Here is a 19,967-nt window from a genome sequence, read left to right as displayed (position 1 = left end):
AAGATACTAATGAGCATTGACATAGAGTGGGCAGATGATATAACTGGATAGTTTTTATCTCAAAAGGATGCTGTAGCAATTAAATGAGTGGCCCAAAGCCAGTTAGGGCCCTTCTTTTAACCATCACTGACATTTAGAAAGAAAGTTGATGATGAATGTAGTGAAGCGGAACACCTACATCTGCGTGTTTGTGTGACCCAGAGCCTGATTCTTGTCTTTTCATTTTCTTTCCTGTAAAGTTAACATAGGAATATTGTGCCGTGAGATATAAAATGTTTTGCAGTTAGCTGCTGTCTCCAGAAAAGAGGGATTGTTGCTCTGTGGAGAATTCACAATACAACACAACACATAATCCCTCAGGAAAGGGGAATTATTCTTCACCCAGTAGTCTTTACCCACTTCCACAAAACGGGGTGAAGTGTCAATTCCTTAGCCTCCCTTGCAGCTACTTGGCAATGATGTGACACTGTGTAGTCAAATCCAAGAAGGCTTTTGGGAGGATTTCCAAAGTAGACTTTGCTTTGTCTGTGAAGACCCCTGTGCTAAATCACCTAAGCGTACACTCACTTGTTCTGCCTTAAACAAGGCTACAATGCTGGAGCTTCCTGGTCATTTTGCATAAAAATAAACCATATTTTGTACATAGAGAAGCAACAAGATGAAAGGATACTTGATCCGTAATGATGCTATTTTGCATTTAAACTAATTGAAGCCTGTGGTGATATTTTGTTTGTGCTCTAACAAATAAATCTTGCCTAGAGATCAGAGTGCAGAGCCAGCCACTAGAGGCCAGGCGGTGGCGGCATACACCTTTGATCCCAGTACTTGGGAGGCAAACAGGAGGAAACAGGAAGTGATATGGCTGGGTGGAGAGAGGAAGTGATAAGGTGGGATGGAGACAGGAGCTCAGCCCTTTCAGTCTGAGGATTCCTAGAGGTAAGAAGTCTTTCTAGTGGCTGGCTGCTCTGCTTCTCTGATCTTTCAGCTTTCACCCCGACCAATCAGGATTCATGCTACAACTGCCTAACTTGGGGTTTCTTATTATCTGAAAGAACAGAAAATAAACCCGGTTGTAAAGCCTGGTTGTTGAATCCAGAAGCATTTGTAGCTGAAGGTGACTTTTCTGTTTGTGAGAAAGAAGACGAGGTACTGGGATAGCAGCCCAGAAGCTCATATACTTCAGGTGCCTTCTTGAAGCTACTACAGCCATGCACATATAAATGAACTTCACCTTGATTTGTAAGAGCTGGTTGCTTGAATAGAAAGCAGATATACCTCTCAGTTTATCCCTTTCTTCCAGTTCTCATACTTCCTTTCCCCTTAGTACCATTTTTTCCAATTGGACGTTTTCTTCATTTATTCTAATTACTATCTGTAGCTGGAGTTTTCTCCAGTCCTGCTCAGCACAGACCACACAACTGCTTGTAAAATAATCACTCAAAAGCTCATATTAATTAATCTGCTCAGCCATTAGCTCAGGCCTACCATTGTCTAGCACTTACACTTAAACTCAGCCCATTTCTGTTAATCTACATGTTCTGTGGCTTTACCTGTAGCCTTTACATGTTGCTCCCTGGACGGCAGGCTGGCATCTCTTCCAGCTTCCACCTCCTAGCCTTTCTTCTCTGTTTGTTCTGCCTATCCTATACTTCCTGCCTGGCTACTGGCCAATCAGTGTTTTATTTATCAATCAATCATAGCAACATATATTCACAACATACAGGACATCCCACAGCAACTATCTGCTATTGTTTGATTAAATCCTTCAAAATTCTTGTGATGGGGTCGCTGGAGAGATGACTTAGAGATTTAGAGCACTTGTTGCTCTTGCAGAGCACCCAGTTTTGATTTGTAGCACCCACATGGTGGTTCACAAGCATCCATAACTCTAGTCCTAGCGGATATGACATCCTCTTCTGACCTCTTCAGGCACCAGGTACACACACACAGTACACACACATACACACAGGCAAAACACTCATACAAAAAATAAGAATACAAATAGTGATGTGTTAGAAACTTAATGCCCAATATACCATATTTGGAAGAAGGAGTCCAAAGGGAGATGCTTAGATCATCAGAGCTCACTCTGCCCTCCTCATTAATGGATATATATCTTCATTATTAATCTAACAGTGGGTTGTTATCATAGCCATTTAGAGGTCTTCTTGTGTTCTCTTGACCCCTCATGACCCTTCCACCTTTGCTGTGAGTGACACAGCAAAAAGGCTATGGCCAGATATCAGCACACATTGCTCTGCAAACTGAGGTACTGGATATTGAACCCAGTGCTTTGAACATGCTAGGAATGCAGTTTGCCACTAAGGTGTAGCCTCAGTCTTCTGTTTTTACCTTTTAATTTTGAGATAGGGTTTCTAAAATATAGGCTGGCCTTGAATTCATTTAAGTTAGGCTTTGAACTTGTGATCCTTCTGCCCAGTTAGCTGGGATTGCAGACAGTTGGCATCATAAACATCAATTGTCTCAGGAACTACCCAACTAAGATGTTTAGACTCTTATATATTTGCTTTCCTCTAGCCTGATCTATATTGAGTCCCAAGTCCTTTCAGGCTAAGAAACCATTTTCTGAGTTAAAGTAGGCTGTTAAATAAAGTGACTGTGAAGTAAAGCACAAAAATTGGAAAGCAGATGATTGACTTTTATATGGCTATAACTTCCCAAAGTGGTCCCAGCAATGTTGTAGAATATTATTTCAAGGTGTGTTATTTTTGTTTATGTTGCATTTGTTTAACTCTGTGAAGCTGTGTTACTGTGCCTGTCTAAAACACTTGGTAGTCTAATAAAGAACTGAACAGCCAATAGTAAGACAGGAAAAAAAATAGGTGGGGCAGGCAGGCAGAGAGAATATATAGAAGGAAAAATCTGGGAAGAAGAAAAGGAAGTAGCCAGAGAAGGAGGAGAACTCCAGGGGCCAGCCACCTAGCTACACAGCAAGCCACAGAAAGAGTAAGATTTACAGAAGTAAGAAAACGAGAAAAGCTCCAAGGCAAAAGGTAGACAGGATAATTTAAAGTTAAGAAAAACTGGCAAGAAACAAGCCAAGCTAAGGCCAGGCATTCATAAGTAATAGTAAGACTCTATGTGTGATTTATTTGGGAGCTGGTTGGCAGCCTCCCCCCCAAAAAAGAGCAAAAACAAACAACAACACAACAATTCTAGTAAAAGGAGCTGGTAAGAGGTTAAACTTTGAGTACCCAATGATATGTTCTTTTCTAGGAGAGAATTTCCCTCTAGAATATGTCCCAGTCCCCTCACTGCTTGCTACTTTGACCCACCAACCTACTCACGTAAAGTTGCTCTCAATGGTTGTTGTCCTCTGATTATTTCAATTACTTTGTATCTTTATCAATTATCATGTAAACTTTTTCTGGGGAGACAAATAAATTCTATTTACCACAGATAAGACATCAATGACATACCAAAGAAAAGATTCCACTCACGTCCAGATTAGTGAACTGAAGAGTTTTAGTAGGGTTATTTGGGATCATAGGTACTTCACCAGTGGCCACGCCATTAAAGGAAATGTCACTATCCCTAGCAACATTAAACTGAATATTTATTCTCAGGGCAGGGTAGGATTTTGTGGGTCCTTCTATCCCAGAAAACATTACCTATATATCCTCAGCAAGGGATAGGGTCTCTTGAGTTCCTCATTTATGAGGGACTATTACTAGGCCTAGTCTTATGCAGGTCTCTATCAGATAGTCACAGCTGCTGAGAGTTCAAGAAAGCATTGGACAACAGTGTTACACAAAAGGCCTACTACCCCTGGGTCCTGAGGTATTCAAATAACTCTTGTAGCTTCACAAATCATATAGGAGACTTCTTCAAATGAGAACCTATTCTGATAGCTTAAAGCTACACCTTTCACAAGTTCTTAAAAGTATGTTTTTAACTTCATTTGAGTCAGGAGCTCTGGTAGAAGACATATAAATAGACTGTAAACACTAAAGCAGAAGTTTGGACTCTTGACATTTGTGTTTAGATGCACAAGACAGTGAGGACATAAGTATTCTGTATGGTTGCTCTTGCAGTATTTGGGTCATTTGTCCCCATCTGTTCTTAGCAGATGTCCTATATTAACTCATTTTGATAGCACATACCAGAAGGCCTAGCAAAGAACAGAGACTTGATAAATGTGTTACCAGCCAATTATAGTTTTTCATGTTCTTGATGAAAGAGATTGTTTTAAAAATATTTTATTTTTAATCGTGTGTGTGTGTGTGTGTGTGTGTGTGTGTGTGTGTGTGTGTGTAGATATGTGCGTGTGTGAGTGCAGATGCTTACAGAGGACATAAGAGGGTGTCAGATGGCCTGGAACTGGAGTTACAAGAAGTTGTGAGCTGCCCAATGTGGGTTTGGAGAATTGTATTCAGGTCCTCTACAAGAGCTGTACTTGAACTTACTGCTCAACTGTCTCTCCAGCCCCTGATAAAAAAAAATTTAAAACAGACTCAGAAGGAGACTTGAGGTCCTTTTATTAGCATGAGAGGGAAACAACAGTAGGGGGAAATGGAGGAGAGAGAGAAGAATGTACCTTTGAGTTAGAGTCAGGGAAAGAATTTTTAGGACTTTGGCTGGTAGTCCAGAAGAGATAAGGAATGAGAAAAGGTTATTCTTTGGGGGTTACAACTCAGAAAAGTGTGTAATTCAGCAGTGAAGATCTGTAAGCAGAGGATCTGGGGGCCCAGAGGTCCTGATGTGTGTATGTACATCATCTCATCAATGGGACAATTACTCTTTTTTCTTTAGCATGTTTTCATTTGAATTAGTGTTCCTGAGGGGTGATCCTGACTAGGTGACTGATGGGCCAAGCTGGATTAACTCTTAAGGGAGGTGATGATATTGTATATTTCAGGCATGTCAGAATGTCATGTTTCTACCCAGGACCAAAAGTAGAACTCAGATTTTGATCTTTTGACTAAGACAAATTAGCTTTCTTTTAATGGTTCAAAAACACAGTCCTGTTCATGCAGCATTTTAAATCGTAAAGATGTAGCAATTGTGATGCTTCTCTTTCTAATGTTACCAGGGAAACAGGAGGTAGGTCCAAAGTTGACTATGATGGTAAGATCCATCCATAGTGACCTCCAAGCCTGCTTATGTCGTCATGACAACCTACCTAACACATGCTGAATTAATATATGAAAAAATGTAAATAATTTTGGAAAACTTATTCCTCAGTTTAAAATTCTTGACTTATGATTCTCTCATTGGGATGAGAATGAAAAGTTCTGGTTCTATCTATCCTGGCTATTATCTTTAAAATATTTTATTTTTATTAACATGAATGAACTGTTAATAACATCCACTGTGATTTCAGCATATATACACTACACATGAACCAATACAGATTCATAAGACTTCCCAAAAGAAATAATTACCTTCAACTATTCAACTGCTTTATAACCTAGCCTGGAGTTAGACCCTGAACACATGCTCAAGAAAATACATTCATCCTTTTTGTATCTGAGAAGATGCTAGTCTGATTTAGTCTGCCAAAAGTTAATGTCATAAACATGAAAGGAAAATGATGTGAAAGATGTGAAATGTTCCCAGGTTTTCTTTCTGGGCATTGAAGACAAGATGAGATATCAGTAACCCAAATGAGTGGCATATCTAAAAAATATTAAAATGGGAACTGGTCAATCTTCTAGAGTAGAGTTTGCCAAACCTGACAGTATACTAAAACAAATAAAGACATTTTAGACATAGCATTTTCCCAGGCCACCTCTCAAACCAATAGCATTCACATTTGTGGAGATGAGACTTGGCCACCAGTATTTCTATGCTAGTCCAGTGTTCAGACAAGTCAGACAACACATGTTCTAAAGCTGTACTTCCTACACTATCATCAACTGGGTGTTTTGATAAAACGCAGATTTTGGCTTTTAAAAAGCAGATTTTGGTCTTGTAAACCAGATCCTGATATTTAGTATCCCCAAGAATTTCCTAAGAGCTGCTTCTGGAGAAAGGGCTATGCTTGCAATTTCAAGTTTCTAAAGGGCAGATAATTACATTTTTTGTCAAATCGTTTTTAAAAGGGGATGTGAAAGTGGCATGTACTTGATACCTATGTGACAGGAATCATGCTAGGAACTTCACTTTTATTATCTCATAAAAATAACCTTTGAAGAAGGTAATTATTCATATTTTAGAAAAGAAGAGATTAAATTAAGTGAATAAATCATTGCCTGCAGTTGGACTGCTAATTTGTGTTCTATCCTGGACTCAAGCATAGCTGTGTCTGACAGAAAGGTTAATGTGCATTGTTGGAAACTCTTAAATGCTAAGCAGAAGTATGTAGAGCTGAAACGGTAGACTATGTTTGTAGTTACCCTCTTCATAGGTGCACTCCAGGGAAGAACTGATGTGGCTGAATGTCTTTGTACTCTTTCCTCACATAGAGAGCACTTCCAGGATTAGAATATCAAAGGCATCCTGGGTAAATGAATAAACAGTGCTAGTGGAAGATAACAAAAGTAAAACAGAAATACTCAACAGCTAATTTCAAAAGATCATTGATTCTGGAAGGAGAAATTGTACTGGCTGGGAGTATTTGGCTCTGATTCCTTGATTCAATTATGAAAATATTTTTAAATAAAGAAGGCTGTGTTCCTGTGTGACTCTTTTGGTTCCATCTATGTATTTATTTGTATGTTTGGGGGGATAACATACACACATACCATGTGTGATATGGAGGTCAGAGGACAACTTGAGGGAGTAGGTTCTGTCTCCTTCCACCGTGTGGGATTGAACTCAGATGTCAGGCTTTACAGCAAGAGCTTTACCCACCGAGGCTTCTTGTTAGTCCTCTTCTGAGCTTTTAATGTGCCTTTTCTCTGACCAGGAAGCTGAAAAATGAACTTTTAGAAGCAAAGCGTAGAAGTGGGAAGACTCACCAAGAGAGCAGCAGAGTCTGTGTTCACTGTCAGAAAAACCTTGGCCTCATCTTTGACCGGGGAGATCTGTGCCACGCCTGCTCACTCAGGGTGTGCAGTGAGTGTCGAGTCACTGGCCTTGATGGCAGCTGGAAGTGCACTGTCTGTGCCAAAGTCGCGTGAGTTTCCCGCCTTTCTGTACAAAATCCATATTTGATGACTGACAAGATTCGAATGGAGAAAGTAAGAAATGAGAAAAAGAATTTTAAATTGAGAGTGGATTTATAAGCACAACCTCGTTACAGGCTTGACAGTGTGTGTGTGTGTGTGTGTGTGTGTGTGTGTGTGTGTGTGTGTGTGTGTGTGGTGTGTGTGTATGTGTGTGTGTGTCTGAGAGAGAGAGACAGAGACAGAGAGACAGAGAAACAGAGACACACAGAGAAATGCAAAGACAGATATACAGGCACAGAGACAGAGATAAAGGAGTGTTCAGTGGGAGAGAAACAGGTAGAAGCAAATATAAAAGTAGGGAACAGTATTTAAAAAAACAACCCTGAAGCATTATAAAATCGGAGACCTAATGGAATCAATGTCTCCCTGTATTTAAAAGCCAGCAATGTATTTTCTTTTCTATAAGCCCTTCAAGACACCACACGGCTTCTCCAAAGGCATAGACAGAATTCTCTTGGCATTCTTAAACATTTGAGATAACTGACAAGATGAGCATCAAACATCCTGTGTGCTGTATGCATCAGCTGAGATGGAACAGTTACTTAACATTCTCCAGGTCTAGCTATTCATCAAAAAGACGAAGGGTGGATTTCTGTGGGCCTCTCTAGCACTTTGCTTCTTCCTATTCTCATGTGGTCTTCATTTACCATGGTCTCCTATTCCTTGTTCTCCCTCTCTGTTGTTGATACAGCTGGGATCTCCCGCTCCCCCAAGCTCTCTTTCCCTCAACAGACTGCTGGCAATGGTCGAGATACAGCCCGAACTGACCTACTCTGGTGATGGGATGACCAAACACCCTAATTGTCGTTCTAGAAACCCCATCCAACTACTGAGGGATCTGGATGCAGAGATCCATGGCTAGGCCCCGGGTGGATCTTTGGGAGTCCAATTAGCGAGAATGAGGAGGGTTTATATGAGTGAGAATTGTTGAGACCAAGGTTGGATAAAGCACAGGGACAAATAGCCAAACGAATGGAAACACATGAACTATGAACCAATGGCTGAGGGGTCCCCAACTGGATCAGGCCCTCTGAATGGGTGAGACAGTTGATTGGCTTGATCTGTTTGGGAGGCATCCAGGCAGTGGGACCGGGTCCTGTGCTCATTGCATGAGTTGGCTGTTTGAAACCTGGGGCCTATGCAGGGTCGCTTGGCTCGGCCTGGGAGGAGGGGACTGGACCTGCCTGGACTGAGTCTACCAGGTTGATCTCAGTCCTCGGGGGAGGCTTTGCCCTGGAGGAGGTGGGAATTGGGGGTGGGCTAGGGGGAAGGTGAGGGGGGCCGGAGGAGGGAGAACAAGGGGATCCGTGGCTGATATGTAGAACTGAATTGTATTGCAAAATAAAAATAAAAAAATTAAAAAAAAAGACGAAGGGTAACAGCTTTCCCATTAGGCTTCTGTTTAGATCAGTGGTTCTCAACATTTCTAATGCTGCAACACTTTAACACAGTTCCTCGTGTTGTGGTGACCTCCAACCATAAAATTATTTTCCTTGCTACTTCCTAACTGTGATTTTACTACTGTTATGAATCATAATGTAGATATCTGTGTTTTCTGATGGTCTTAGGTGAGTCCTGTGAAATGGTCATTTGACCCCAAAGGGGTCATGATCCACAGGTTGAGAACCACTGCACTAGGATCTAGGTGTGAAGGCCCTATGTAGGCACTGGCTTGACATTCCCATGTGCAATCAGTGTGGGTGTTGTCTTCAGCAATGGAGCCTTGCTGTCAATTTTTGGAGAGCAATCTACTGTCTTGGCAACAGCCTGGATTGTTTGGAGATTTCCATGGGTTCACTTTGGCTAGTGGTTCTTAACATGGGGGTGGGTCACAACCTTTTGGAGGTCACATTTGAGATATCCTACATATCATATATTTACATTATGATTCATAACAGTAGCAAAATAAATGTATGGTTGGGGATCACCACATCCAGGGTCACAGCATTAGGAAGGTTGAGAACCACCACCTTTGGCCAACAATTCGATTGGATGTAACACAGCCCTAGTACTGGAAGCTTTGTTTGGTGACAGGAAATGGCCAGTTGGGACTCCATCTCCATCTTAGTTTCTATTGCTGCAGTGAAACACCATGACAAAAGCAAGTTGGGCAAGAAAGGGTTTATTGGCCTTAAATTTCCACATTGCAGTCCACTGAAGAAAGTCAGTACAAGAACTTAAACAGGGCAGGAACTTGGAGGCAGGAGCTGATGCAGAGGCCATGGAGGAGTGTTACTTACTGGCTTGCTCCCCATGGCTTGTTCAGCCTGCTTTCTTGTAGAACCCCGGACTACCAGCCCAGGGATGGCACCACCCATAATGAGCTGGGCCCACCCCCATTAATCACTACTTAAGCAAATGCCTTATAGGGTTGCCTACAGCTAGGTCTTATAGAGGCATTTTTTTTCTATTGAGGCTTCCTCCTCTCAGATGACTTTAGCTTGTGCCAAGGTCTGTAAAGAATTGTGTTGGGTTGGGCGGTCGTGGTACACGCCTTTAATCCCAGCACTCAGGAGGCAGAGGCAGGCGGATCTCTGTGAGTTCAAGGCCAGCCTGGGCTACAGAGTGAGTTCCAGAACAGGAGCAAAGCTACACAGAGAAACCCTGTCTCAAAACTGCCCCCCCCCCAAAAAAAAAGAATTGTGTTGGAATTTTGATGGAGATTATGTTAAATCTGTAGATTGATTTTGGTAGGATGGACATATTGACTATGTTGATGCTACTAATTCATGAGCATTGGAGATCTTTCTATCTTCTGATATCTTCTTCAATTTCTTTCTTCAAAGACTTGAAGGTTTTATCATACAAGCCTTTCATTTGCTTGGTTAGAGTTACACGCAAGATATTTTATATTATTTGAGGCTATTGTGAAAGGTGTTGTTTCCCTGATTTCTTTCTCAGCCCATTTGTCATTTGTATATGGGAGGGATACTGATTTTTTTTAGTTAATCTTGTATTCTGCCACATTACTGAAGATGTTTATCAGCTGTAGTAGTTTCTGGTAGAATTTTTGGGGTCACTTATGTATACTATCATATCATCTGCACATAGCAATACTTTGACTTCTTCCTTTCCAACTTGTATCCCCTTGATCTCCTTCAATTGTCTTATTGCTCTAGCTAAGAGTTCAAGTACTATATTGAATAGGTATGGAGAGAGTGGACAACCTTGTCTTGTTCCTAATTTAGTGGAATTGCTTACACAAATCTCCCAGGATTGATGAGAAGTTTCTCAATAACTATTTTTCCAATTCTTATCCAGTACTTTCTAGGTTGATTCTTAGTATGTATTCTTTTCCCCTTTATCCCATTTCTGTTCATTCTCTGACATAGCCCAGACCCTCATTTGTTCTGTCAAAAGGACCTAAGGCCTAAGACTCAAAAGCCCTTTATTACATGGATCCTCAGACTTCAATATAAGACAAATTTTTACTTCCATGTATCTATACTAGTTCTAATTACTGAATCACAAGACCTGTGGCCTTATGTTTTTAGATCAGTTCATTTGCTAGATAATATGAGTGGTAAATAAAGGTCTAATTCACTATATCTTTCCTCTGAAAGACAGGAGTCAGATTCTCTTTAGGGTATATTAACAAGAAATTAACTCTTAATATGTTGAGTTGAATTTGGAGATTGTCATAGAAACTGGCCTACCCAAAAGGAAAGAATCCTTTCCTGTGCTTCCCACTTAGATCACTTGTGCTACATATTTCACTTATTTATTGCATTCCATATTGCTCTTCCTCTGCTATAATATAAGCCCCATAGCCATGAAGACAGGAGATTCAAATAAATCTCTGTTGTTCGGTGATGATGTCCTCATGCCTGAAGGAATGCCTAAAGTAGGTACTCCATGTGTATTTGTTAAATGAGTAGGTGGATGGATGAGCAAGATAATGAAATGATAAATGGATGAATGAATGTCTTCTCCTTAAAGCACATCAGGCTGGAATAAGAGGAAGAAAAATAGAACAAATATAATTTTATTCTAAGGGGAACATGAAGTTGGGGGGTGGGAAGAAGAGCCATGACAAGTATATCTGCCCTTTAAACAAAGTAAATGTTTACCCATCACAGAAAAATACAAGTTCTTATTAGAAGATGCAAGTATAAATATTAAAATGTTGAACAAGATGCTTTGCTTAGGAAGTATTAATATATTAATAGAAAACTTCTCAATCAATTGCCTTCTTTTTATTGGTGAAACATTAACTTAATCAAGCCAACCATCTATTTGTCTAATTGATCTACTCATCTACACATCTGTCCATCCCTACTACACATTTGGTATTAGCCTATTGGTCCAAGGATAGGGAAACATGGAATGCTTTCAATGGCTTCATAGTCTAACATAAAAAAATAAGGTTATTGTGTTATTTTTTGCACCCATGAAAGAAACTCTTTGACATTCTAAAGAGAAAATAGCTTTTGATGTGTGATTCTTATACTTCTCCAGCAACAATTTTTCTACAGTTGGTTTTTCTGCAATAAATGGAGATTTACATGAGTATTTAATATATGAAAGTCCACGCTTACTTTTCCAGCTGAAAAATCTATTAATAATACTTCCCTAATATTTAAGCTACTTGTTTGGGTGCTCACTGAGACTAAAGCTTTCAATATTGGTAATATTCTCTTTGCTATTCATGGAATGGTTTTCAATAAGGAAGTATAAATGATATTTTATTGGCAAAGAATGTCCTTTGTTTGTTTTAAGAGGATATTACAGCCCTACTGGGCTGTCTCCATGTTTAATAGACCATTAAATTGAAATTCCCACCCTAACCTCTAAGAAATGAGATGAGTCAGAAGGTGACTCATTCTTGAATCAGTTGGAAGAACAACCTTTATTGTCATTTACCTTGGAGAAGGTTTTATTTCTGAAGCACTGAAAGGTTTATAGCAAGGATTGGTAGAAGGAGGCTGCTTCCTTTGTAGGAATCCATTTTTGCCTTTGCTGCCCCTGAACTACATTTAAGATGTTTTCTTTGCCTGTAAGTGGTTTGCAGTTTCACTATCATATGTACAGGATTTCTTTGCATTTTTTCCTGCTTGGAAAAGAAGGAACCTAGACCTCTCCGTATGGACAAAGTGTTTGTGTTTCTCTTCCTCTATTCTTTCAACCCCCAATGGTAGGAATTCAATAAATATGTACTATGTAGTGAATGAATTTATAAATAATAAGTTCAACTAGCTTCCTTGTGATTAACAGATGGAAAATAATATCTTAGTGTAGCTTACAAAGCATATCTTATTACAGGTGTCTCCAGTAGTTAATGATAGATAAGCAAACAAAATACTTTGGCTGATATGCCTGTTTGAAACAAGAATATAACTTCTTCACATTTATGTAAATTTCCAAGTAAAGAAAACTTACATAAAGCCCCAGGAGTTTAATGTTAATTCAAACCACAAGCTAACACTCTCGGATAGTCAGCAGTCCAATCAGTGTTCACAGATAGTAAGTATGGTGCATTGTAATGTCAGTCAAAACCCATACTTCAGAGTTCAACTTAGAGGAAACAGTCTATTTTAAGCCTTGAGTTGTTTGAATACTATAGTGACATGGTAGATGGATTGAAATCTTATAGCAAGTTCCACATTTCTTTTTTTATCTTCTCTCATCACTTCTTTATTCTTGCTACTTGGCCCCAGTTGGCACACATGTGGAAGTGTACACACATTCATTTGAAATGCTAAGCATTGCTGGCTATTGCTTTTGTTTCCATACACACCCCTCATCAAAGCCTTGTTGCAGCTGACAAACATAAATTCTTTTCCGATGATATTGCCCAATGGAAAGAGTATGAGACTTGGAGTATGAATGTTGTATCTGCTATCACACCTTTGTAGCTTTGAGGAAATTGCTTAACCCATGTGAGTTTCCTAGTCTATAAAGTGAGGACTGTCATTGGTAGCTTACATCTCATAGCAGGGATAGGAGATGGCACATATAAAGTGCCTAGCACATTACTTGGTACCTGGTAGGTACTCAGTATTAATTTCCTGTTCTTCTATTAACTTTGTCTACATCCAGAAACTGCAAAGCGGACAAAGGCATTATCTCTGATACTTCAGAGTTCTAAAAATGACAAATTACTCAAGTTCATACCAGAGGTGAACAAATACAGTTATAATAACTATTGTTCTCACACAGATGGCAGGAGGTAGTGACTAACAGCTCTGGAGAAATAGTATTTGTGGCATCTGTTGGCAGCTGTAGGTGTATGGTGAAGACAGTATGGAAGTCCATTTCCTTTAGAATGTAGACTGCTTCATATGAAACTGTCACTGTACTATCTTCTGCCTCCCATAAGCACATACACAAGTAAGAGACAAGACTTTAGCACACCCCATTGGATGATTTTCAAGTGCTCAGCTATGTCCTGTCACTCCTCCTGTTCTCATGTCATTCTGTGACTTCCCGCTCTGTGCTGTCTCTTTTGACTTCACTTATTTTTCTTGGTTTCAATAGCTCATGTGATTACTTTGGATCCACATGAATGATCTAGGACAGTCTTGGTATTTTAATGTCACTTGATTAGTGGCTCAATTCTTGCTGTAAAATCGGATTACTGCCGGGCGGTGGTGGCGCACACCTTTAATCCCAGCACTCGGGAGGCAGAGGCAGGCAAATCTCTGTGAGTTCGAGGCCAGCCTGGGCTACAAAGTGAGTTCCAGGAAAGGCGCAAAGCTACACAGAGAAACCCTGTCTCGAAAAACCAAAAAAAAAAAAAAAAAAAAAGAAAAAAAAAAGAAAAAAAAGAAAAATATCGGATTACTTTAGTACTTAAACGAGTTTCTGATTGACAGGAATCTTGAAAGAACATGTTTAGAAATTAACATTCCACAAATACATGCATCTCTAGCCTAATTAATAATATATAAGCCTATAAATCTCTGGAGATATATCCAGGAATAATCTATTCAAATTGATTCTTTTGGCAGATTATATCTTCCTTAGATTTGATGCATTTTGTAATCTCTACAGTTATGAATTAACCACTCAATAATCTGTGCTTTTCAAGAGGTTATAGGGCCACCAGGAATGAATGTGGGGAGTACATGGTATGGCCATATTTTCACTGTCTAAGGTTAACAGTTCGATATTTAGTAGAACTGTGGTGAACTTACATCTTCCCTTTGTGTCTTACACTAAGAAGCAAGATTTCAATTACTATGAGGAATAAAGCTGATATCTTTTCCTGGATGAATTTTATATGTGGGATCCAATTACTGATTTTAAAGCACAGTTTGTTGATAAATCTAGATATGATGCTCTGGGGCTAGAAATCTCTATTTGGATCATAGTTGCTTTTCTTCAGCCACCATATCAGACTTACTAATTCTTGCAAAGTCTCATCCTCATGATACCTTGATTTATATTTTATCATTTCTTGTCTTGTCAACTAAAGTGATTTCCTAATTAGTTTGCTAGTGTCTCATTTCTCTATGTATTTATCCAAATGTTATATAATTGAGTGTGAACTTTAGTGCAAGTTTCCTATTGCCTCCAGAACGACATTTTGGCTTCTTAGCATGGCATTCAAAGGTTGCTATTACATAGCCCAGGCATACCTCTCAATCTCATTTTCTACTATAATCCTCTAAAATCATTTACCCAATAATACAGGACTATTTCCCATCCTCAGCTCATGCCCTTATAATCTATTTCTTTGTTTAATTAGAAATAATTTTAGACTACCTAATGACTTTTATGGTTCTATGTCTTTGTTATAAGCCTCAAACTGAGGTTTCTAGCAGTGTAGCTGCTAAAGGTTGAATTCCAGAAAACTTGATTCATTTCACAAATGTTTACAAACTACAGTACCAAATATTACTGCTAGAAATGGTAACCTAAAGAGCCAAGACTCCTGCCTTCATGTCACTGATGCTAATGAGGTTTGCGGTGAAGACATGAAATGAAGCTAAAATCTTAAAATGATGGAGTAGTCACTCATTCAAGTAAAAATTATAACTTGAAGTATAGATCAGTACCATTTATGTGCAATTTTTACACAATAAAAATACCACAATAAATTTCACCATCTGTGTAACAAATGTATGTTAGTATATATAATAAAAAGAAGAAACTATTGCTTGAGAGCACAGTCTATAAAACGCCTATTATTATAGTACCATGTGGGGAGGAGTTGAGTTACATAGAGATTGTCTCTCAGAGAGTTAATAGACCAATAGACAGGACCTATAATTGTAAGTTAAAGTTTAAAGCTCTATAGGTCATAGAAAAGGTGAAGACATAAAAGAAAATCCCAGACATTCCTAGAGGGAAGATAAGAGGTGATTACACATAGCCACTCTAAGATGGATAGGACCTGTTCTAGTTTCCTTTTTACTGCTGTGATAAAACATTGGCCAAAAGCAATTTGAAGAGGAAAGGGTTTATTTGGTCTTCATGTCCCAAGCACAGTTCACAATTGAGGGAGCTCAGGGTAACAACTCAAGTAGGAGCAGAAGCGGGAACCGTGGGGGAAAGCTCCTTACTGGCTTTCTCTCTATGGCTTGCCCAGTTTGCTTCCTTATAGAACCCAGGTCTTAGTTCCCAGATGTTACACCACCCACAGTGGACTGGGCCCTGCCACATCAATGATCAATGAAGAAAATGCCAAGGCTAGTCTGATGGAGACAGTTCCTCAACTGTAGTCACCTCTTGCTAGGTGACACAGTTTGCCTTGACTTGACAAAAACCAGCCAGCACAAGGTTATTCAAGGATTCTTTCCCATCAATTGATTACAACTTTCAATTGATTACAAAATCCAGGAAGACATTTCTAACAGGACAGTTTGATTTTCTTTCCGCATCTGTTAGTTCCCTCTTGCTCAGGAATGCATCCCATCACCGTTCTCCTGGAGTATTTTGATAGGCTTTGTCCTGTTCTCTACTATAGCCCAGGGTTTATGTTCCATGAAGGAATCTTCCCCAAACAGGTTCTTACTGATGCTGTTATCTCATACAGGGCCTTGATTGGTCCTCATTTCTTATATTGAAGATCTTTTATCGACACTCAGCATTTTTACCTAAGTGGTTTTGGAAAGTTACCTATGCAAAGCTAAATCATTTAATTTTAGTACCTTCCTTTTGCTCCATGAGCAGGCAGCTGAGGATTATAAGTGGAGAATGGTTTTTTGAAGAGAAGGCAAAGCGTTTCAAGCAAGTCAATGTTCTGGGCACTGATGTTGTTCGACAGTCCATCTTAAGAAGAAGTCCAGGTAACTAATGCAATTATTTGTCTCTAAGCCATTGGTTGGATTAAATAACTTCCCTATAGTAATGTTGCAGGTGAATACAGTTGGATTTTTTCCCCTCAATCTCATGGGCCATTTCACAACTTGGTAGCTTAAAATCTAAATCTGAAAATCCTACAAATGAAGTCAGTAGAAAACAAACTTCATACTGATTTTCCACATATCTGACATGCTGAGAATTTAAAGGAGCCAGTTATCCTCATCACAGCCTGTTACTTTTCCAGACACATTTCTGGTGTTTTACTAAACATTTAAGAAAGCAACCTAAAACAGGTGAAATAAATGATTTCCATTTTGAAAACAATTCTTGATTTTTTCACCAAGTTGAATTTCAGATTTTCTTTTAAATGGTAGCTTTTAAATTTAATTTTTGGTTCCTAACCAAGCACTGGTATTGTACCCTAAAGTCCCCACTCTCACAAATGGGAACATTGGGAAATACCAAGGAGAATTTTGGTTGTCATAATGGTTAGACTGAGTCAATGGCATTTACTGGACAGGAACCAAGTGTGATAAGCTAATGGGCTTAAAATATGCAGGAAAGTTTTAGTCAAAGAAAAATTATACTGGCCTAAAATACCAAAGACAACCAGCTTGAGACTGCTTTCCAGTGTACTCAAATTACAATCTAATTGATTCAGGATTGAATAAAGCTTTCTTAAGTGCAAATTTCCCATGCATGGTTTATATAGTAAAGGTGGAATGGGTACCTTTTGGTCTAGGAAGCTTACAACTGATATTTGTGTCACTTTTGGGTGTGGTACTCACAAAGAAGGGCTCCTAAAGGTGAGTCACATCAGGTCTGATGTTAGAAGAGTTAGGTTGAATGGAAATTGTCCAGTCCGCTATAACCTCTCTGTATACTAAACCTCAGTGCCTTCCAGTGTGTGGGCTACATTGCCAGGCATAAGATACATGCACACATGTATGTCATCCCAGGGAATCTGGCCTCTCATTTCCATGATCTCTGGCTGTGGTGTATTGTGGCACACTTGTGTTCACTACTTCTGGGAGACTGAGGCACAAAGGTTATGTACTTAAAAGCAGTCTGGATTACATAGTGAGTTCCAGACCAGCCTTAGGAACATAGAGAGACCTTGCCTCAAAACAAAACAAAACACCTATAAAAATAATGCCTATAATCTATTGATTTAGAGATCTCTTGAACTCATCATTTCATACCTTAAAGATATCTTTATTGCAGTCTTCCTAGGAAAGCTTATCATGCCACACCTTGCCCTGAAGAGTCCTGGTCTTATTTCTTAGTTATCTCTATGGCATTCAGCAAATTAGAAATACCCATGTATACAAATAACTTGGCATTGAACTGTCATTACCAATTATTATAGGCTTTTTTTTGGTCTTGTGGCAACCTAGAAAACTGAGTGCATAAGAGAAATGTGTTATCCTTTCTGCTTTTTGTATGTAAATTTATTTTCTATTTTTTCTCATGAGGATCTGAAGAAATACAAAGCCAAGAGCAAGCCCACCAAGATGTAGACAAGTCAGATACTTCATCTTCTCTCAGGCAGAAAGCCACTCATGATGGGCCCAAGAGGAAGGGGTAAGCACAGCCTACCCACTCTAAAATAAATCATCTTTAGGGCTTCATGTCTGATGTGACTTCAGTGACCCAGAGGAGATGAGAGACTCAACTAGGGTAACATTTTCTCCTACGGAAATGCAGTCTTAAATACTTTCAACCTCAGATTAAAAATTCCCTGGCTGGAGCCACTCAGCGGTGGCCCATGCTTTTCATCCCAGCACTCAGGAGGCAGAGACGGGTAGATCTCTGTGATTCTGAGGCCCATCTGGTCTACAGAATGAGTTCCAGGAAAGCCAAGGCTGTTACACAGTGAAACTCTGTCTCAAAAACAAAACAAAACAAAAACAAACCCAAACAAAACCCCTGGCTGACCTGAATGTATAAGAGTTCTTATTTCATTTGCCTTATTTATTCTATGTCAAATGATTCCCATTACTTCAGGCAGATCTCTAGTAAGAGTTAGAGCCTTTGCTTCCAAATGCCAGTATCCCTCCCTTCTAACCTAACTGCTGGTATATAAAAGCATAGTTACTTGAACATTCTATTCTCTATTTAAAATGCAGGCTTCCTTAAGGAAAAAAAAAAGTCACATTTGACAGCTTCGACTTAGTTCAGAAGGCAAACGTGCATGTTGAGTATCGCAATGAGCAATGGGAGATAGATAGGTCAGAGAGCAAGATGCAAGAAGGCACTGGGAACTGGCAGCGAGGTGCCACAAAAGAATAAGAGTTCCCCCCAAATAAAGACTGTATAGCAAGGGTTCTAAGGGTACAAAGCCTCCTGGTGCTCCTCTCTAGGTAGCACTGCATTGTTATTTCAGCAGAAACACCATGAAATGCTGACAGTGGCTGAGATTGTAGCTCTAAAAGAAGTATGGACTTTCCTCGTGTTTTTTCAGTGTTCTGAACTATGGGTGGGAATGAAATTAAAGTGTAATTTAACTCAGACTCTCTTGATGAACCCCTTTGTTCATTAATTAGCAGAAACAAATGCAAAAGATGTTCTAGAATTTCTTAAGCTCCTATCCTAGACATTGAATCCTCCCTGCCCTATTGCATTCATGTATTTGTCCGGATTCCCACAATGCCTTGTGCCTGTGAATCTCTTGTCAGCTTGCACTCTGACCCGTGCCCCATAGACACACTTAATGGTAAGCTGTTTTAGTGCTGCCCCAGTGGCTTCTTTACTTTTGTGTTAAAGTATCTAGCATAGTGCCTAACCTTAAAAAGAATCAGGGGATTGACTGAATAAAGCTCTCAGAGCCTCCAGATGCTGTTAAGAGCTATAGTTTGCAGACTTTAGTTCAGGCATCCCAGTTAGGGCACACAACTGGAAAACAATAACTGACAAACACAATGAGTCACACAGATCCTGACTCATTCAAACCACCAGAGCACCAGGCTGAGCCCTGCTGGCACTCAAAACTGGCAGCTGTGGTTCTGCCTGTAAGGACGGTAATATCCGGTTAGAGAGGAAAGCTTAACACCTAAAAAGTTACGAAGTTTTAAAGGCTTGTACGAAAATATAAAATGGCAATACATGCCGTCAGGGTCAGAAATACAGCAATGTGTTAAGTCACAAGAGATGGCATAGGCAATAAATGACACATATTAAATAAATAGATACTGGCTGTTTGGGGGGATGCACAAGAGTCATCAAGACACACATCAGATTACAAGTGGAACTTGACAAGGAGATTGACAGATGGGTGGAGTTCACATTACCAAAAGGAAGAAGGGGTGATTCTGAGCATCAAAAGCTAGTATTACATCAAGCATCATTCTCACCCCAAATGTAATTTTCCAGCAGAATGAAGGTTCTGACATTTTGACAGTGACATTTTGCTAGGGTCTCTTGAAGCAGAGACAACTTAGCAGATTCTATTAAGATTCTGCCAGTACCTTTGGAATCCATTTGTTCACTTAGAACATGGTTGAATATAAAGTAAGTAAAATGATCATCCTGGTACCATCTTCCTAAAGAATACAGCTGGGATTCTGTTGTTGTCATATTTAATAC

The 19,967-nt window shown here is 39.5% G+C and overlaps 1 protein-coding gene across 10 annotated transcripts in view; it reads left to right on the top strand.

The window, feature by feature from the left end:
• Positions 1 to 19,967, top strand: part of Sytl5 (synaptotagmin like 5) — a 271,854-nt gene that overhangs the window by 172,529 nt on the left and 79,358 nt on the right. For 8 of the 10 annotated variants that reach the window (XM_052741874.1, XM_052741486.1, XM_052741720.1 and 5 more), the window contains 3 exons: positions 6,872 to 7,081; positions 16,251 to 16,366; positions 17,858 to 17,966. In XM_052741874.1, coding sequence (XP_052597834.1) covers positions 6,872 to 7,081; positions 16,251 to 16,366; positions 17,858 to 17,966 — 435 coding nt within the window. The remainder of the gene's footprint in view (positions 1 to 6,871; positions 7,082 to 16,250; positions 16,367 to 17,857; positions 17,967 to 19,967) is intronic. The other 2 variants (XM_052742124.1, XM_052742197.1) reach the window with 2 other exon arrangements.

The sequence above is a fragment of the Peromyscus californicus genome, unplaced genomic scaffold, assembly GCF_007827085.1.
Source record: "Peromyscus californicus insignis strain IS unplaced genomic scaffold, ASM782708v3 Scaffold_10__1_contigs__length_136768540, whole genome shotgun sequence".
In the NCBI taxonomy this organism is placed as follows: domain Eukaryota; kingdom Metazoa; phylum Chordata; class Mammalia; order Rodentia; family Cricetidae; genus Peromyscus; species Peromyscus californicus.
The sequence above is the reverse complement of the archived record's forward strand: the minus strand, read 5'-3'. Positions and strand labels throughout refer to the sequence as shown.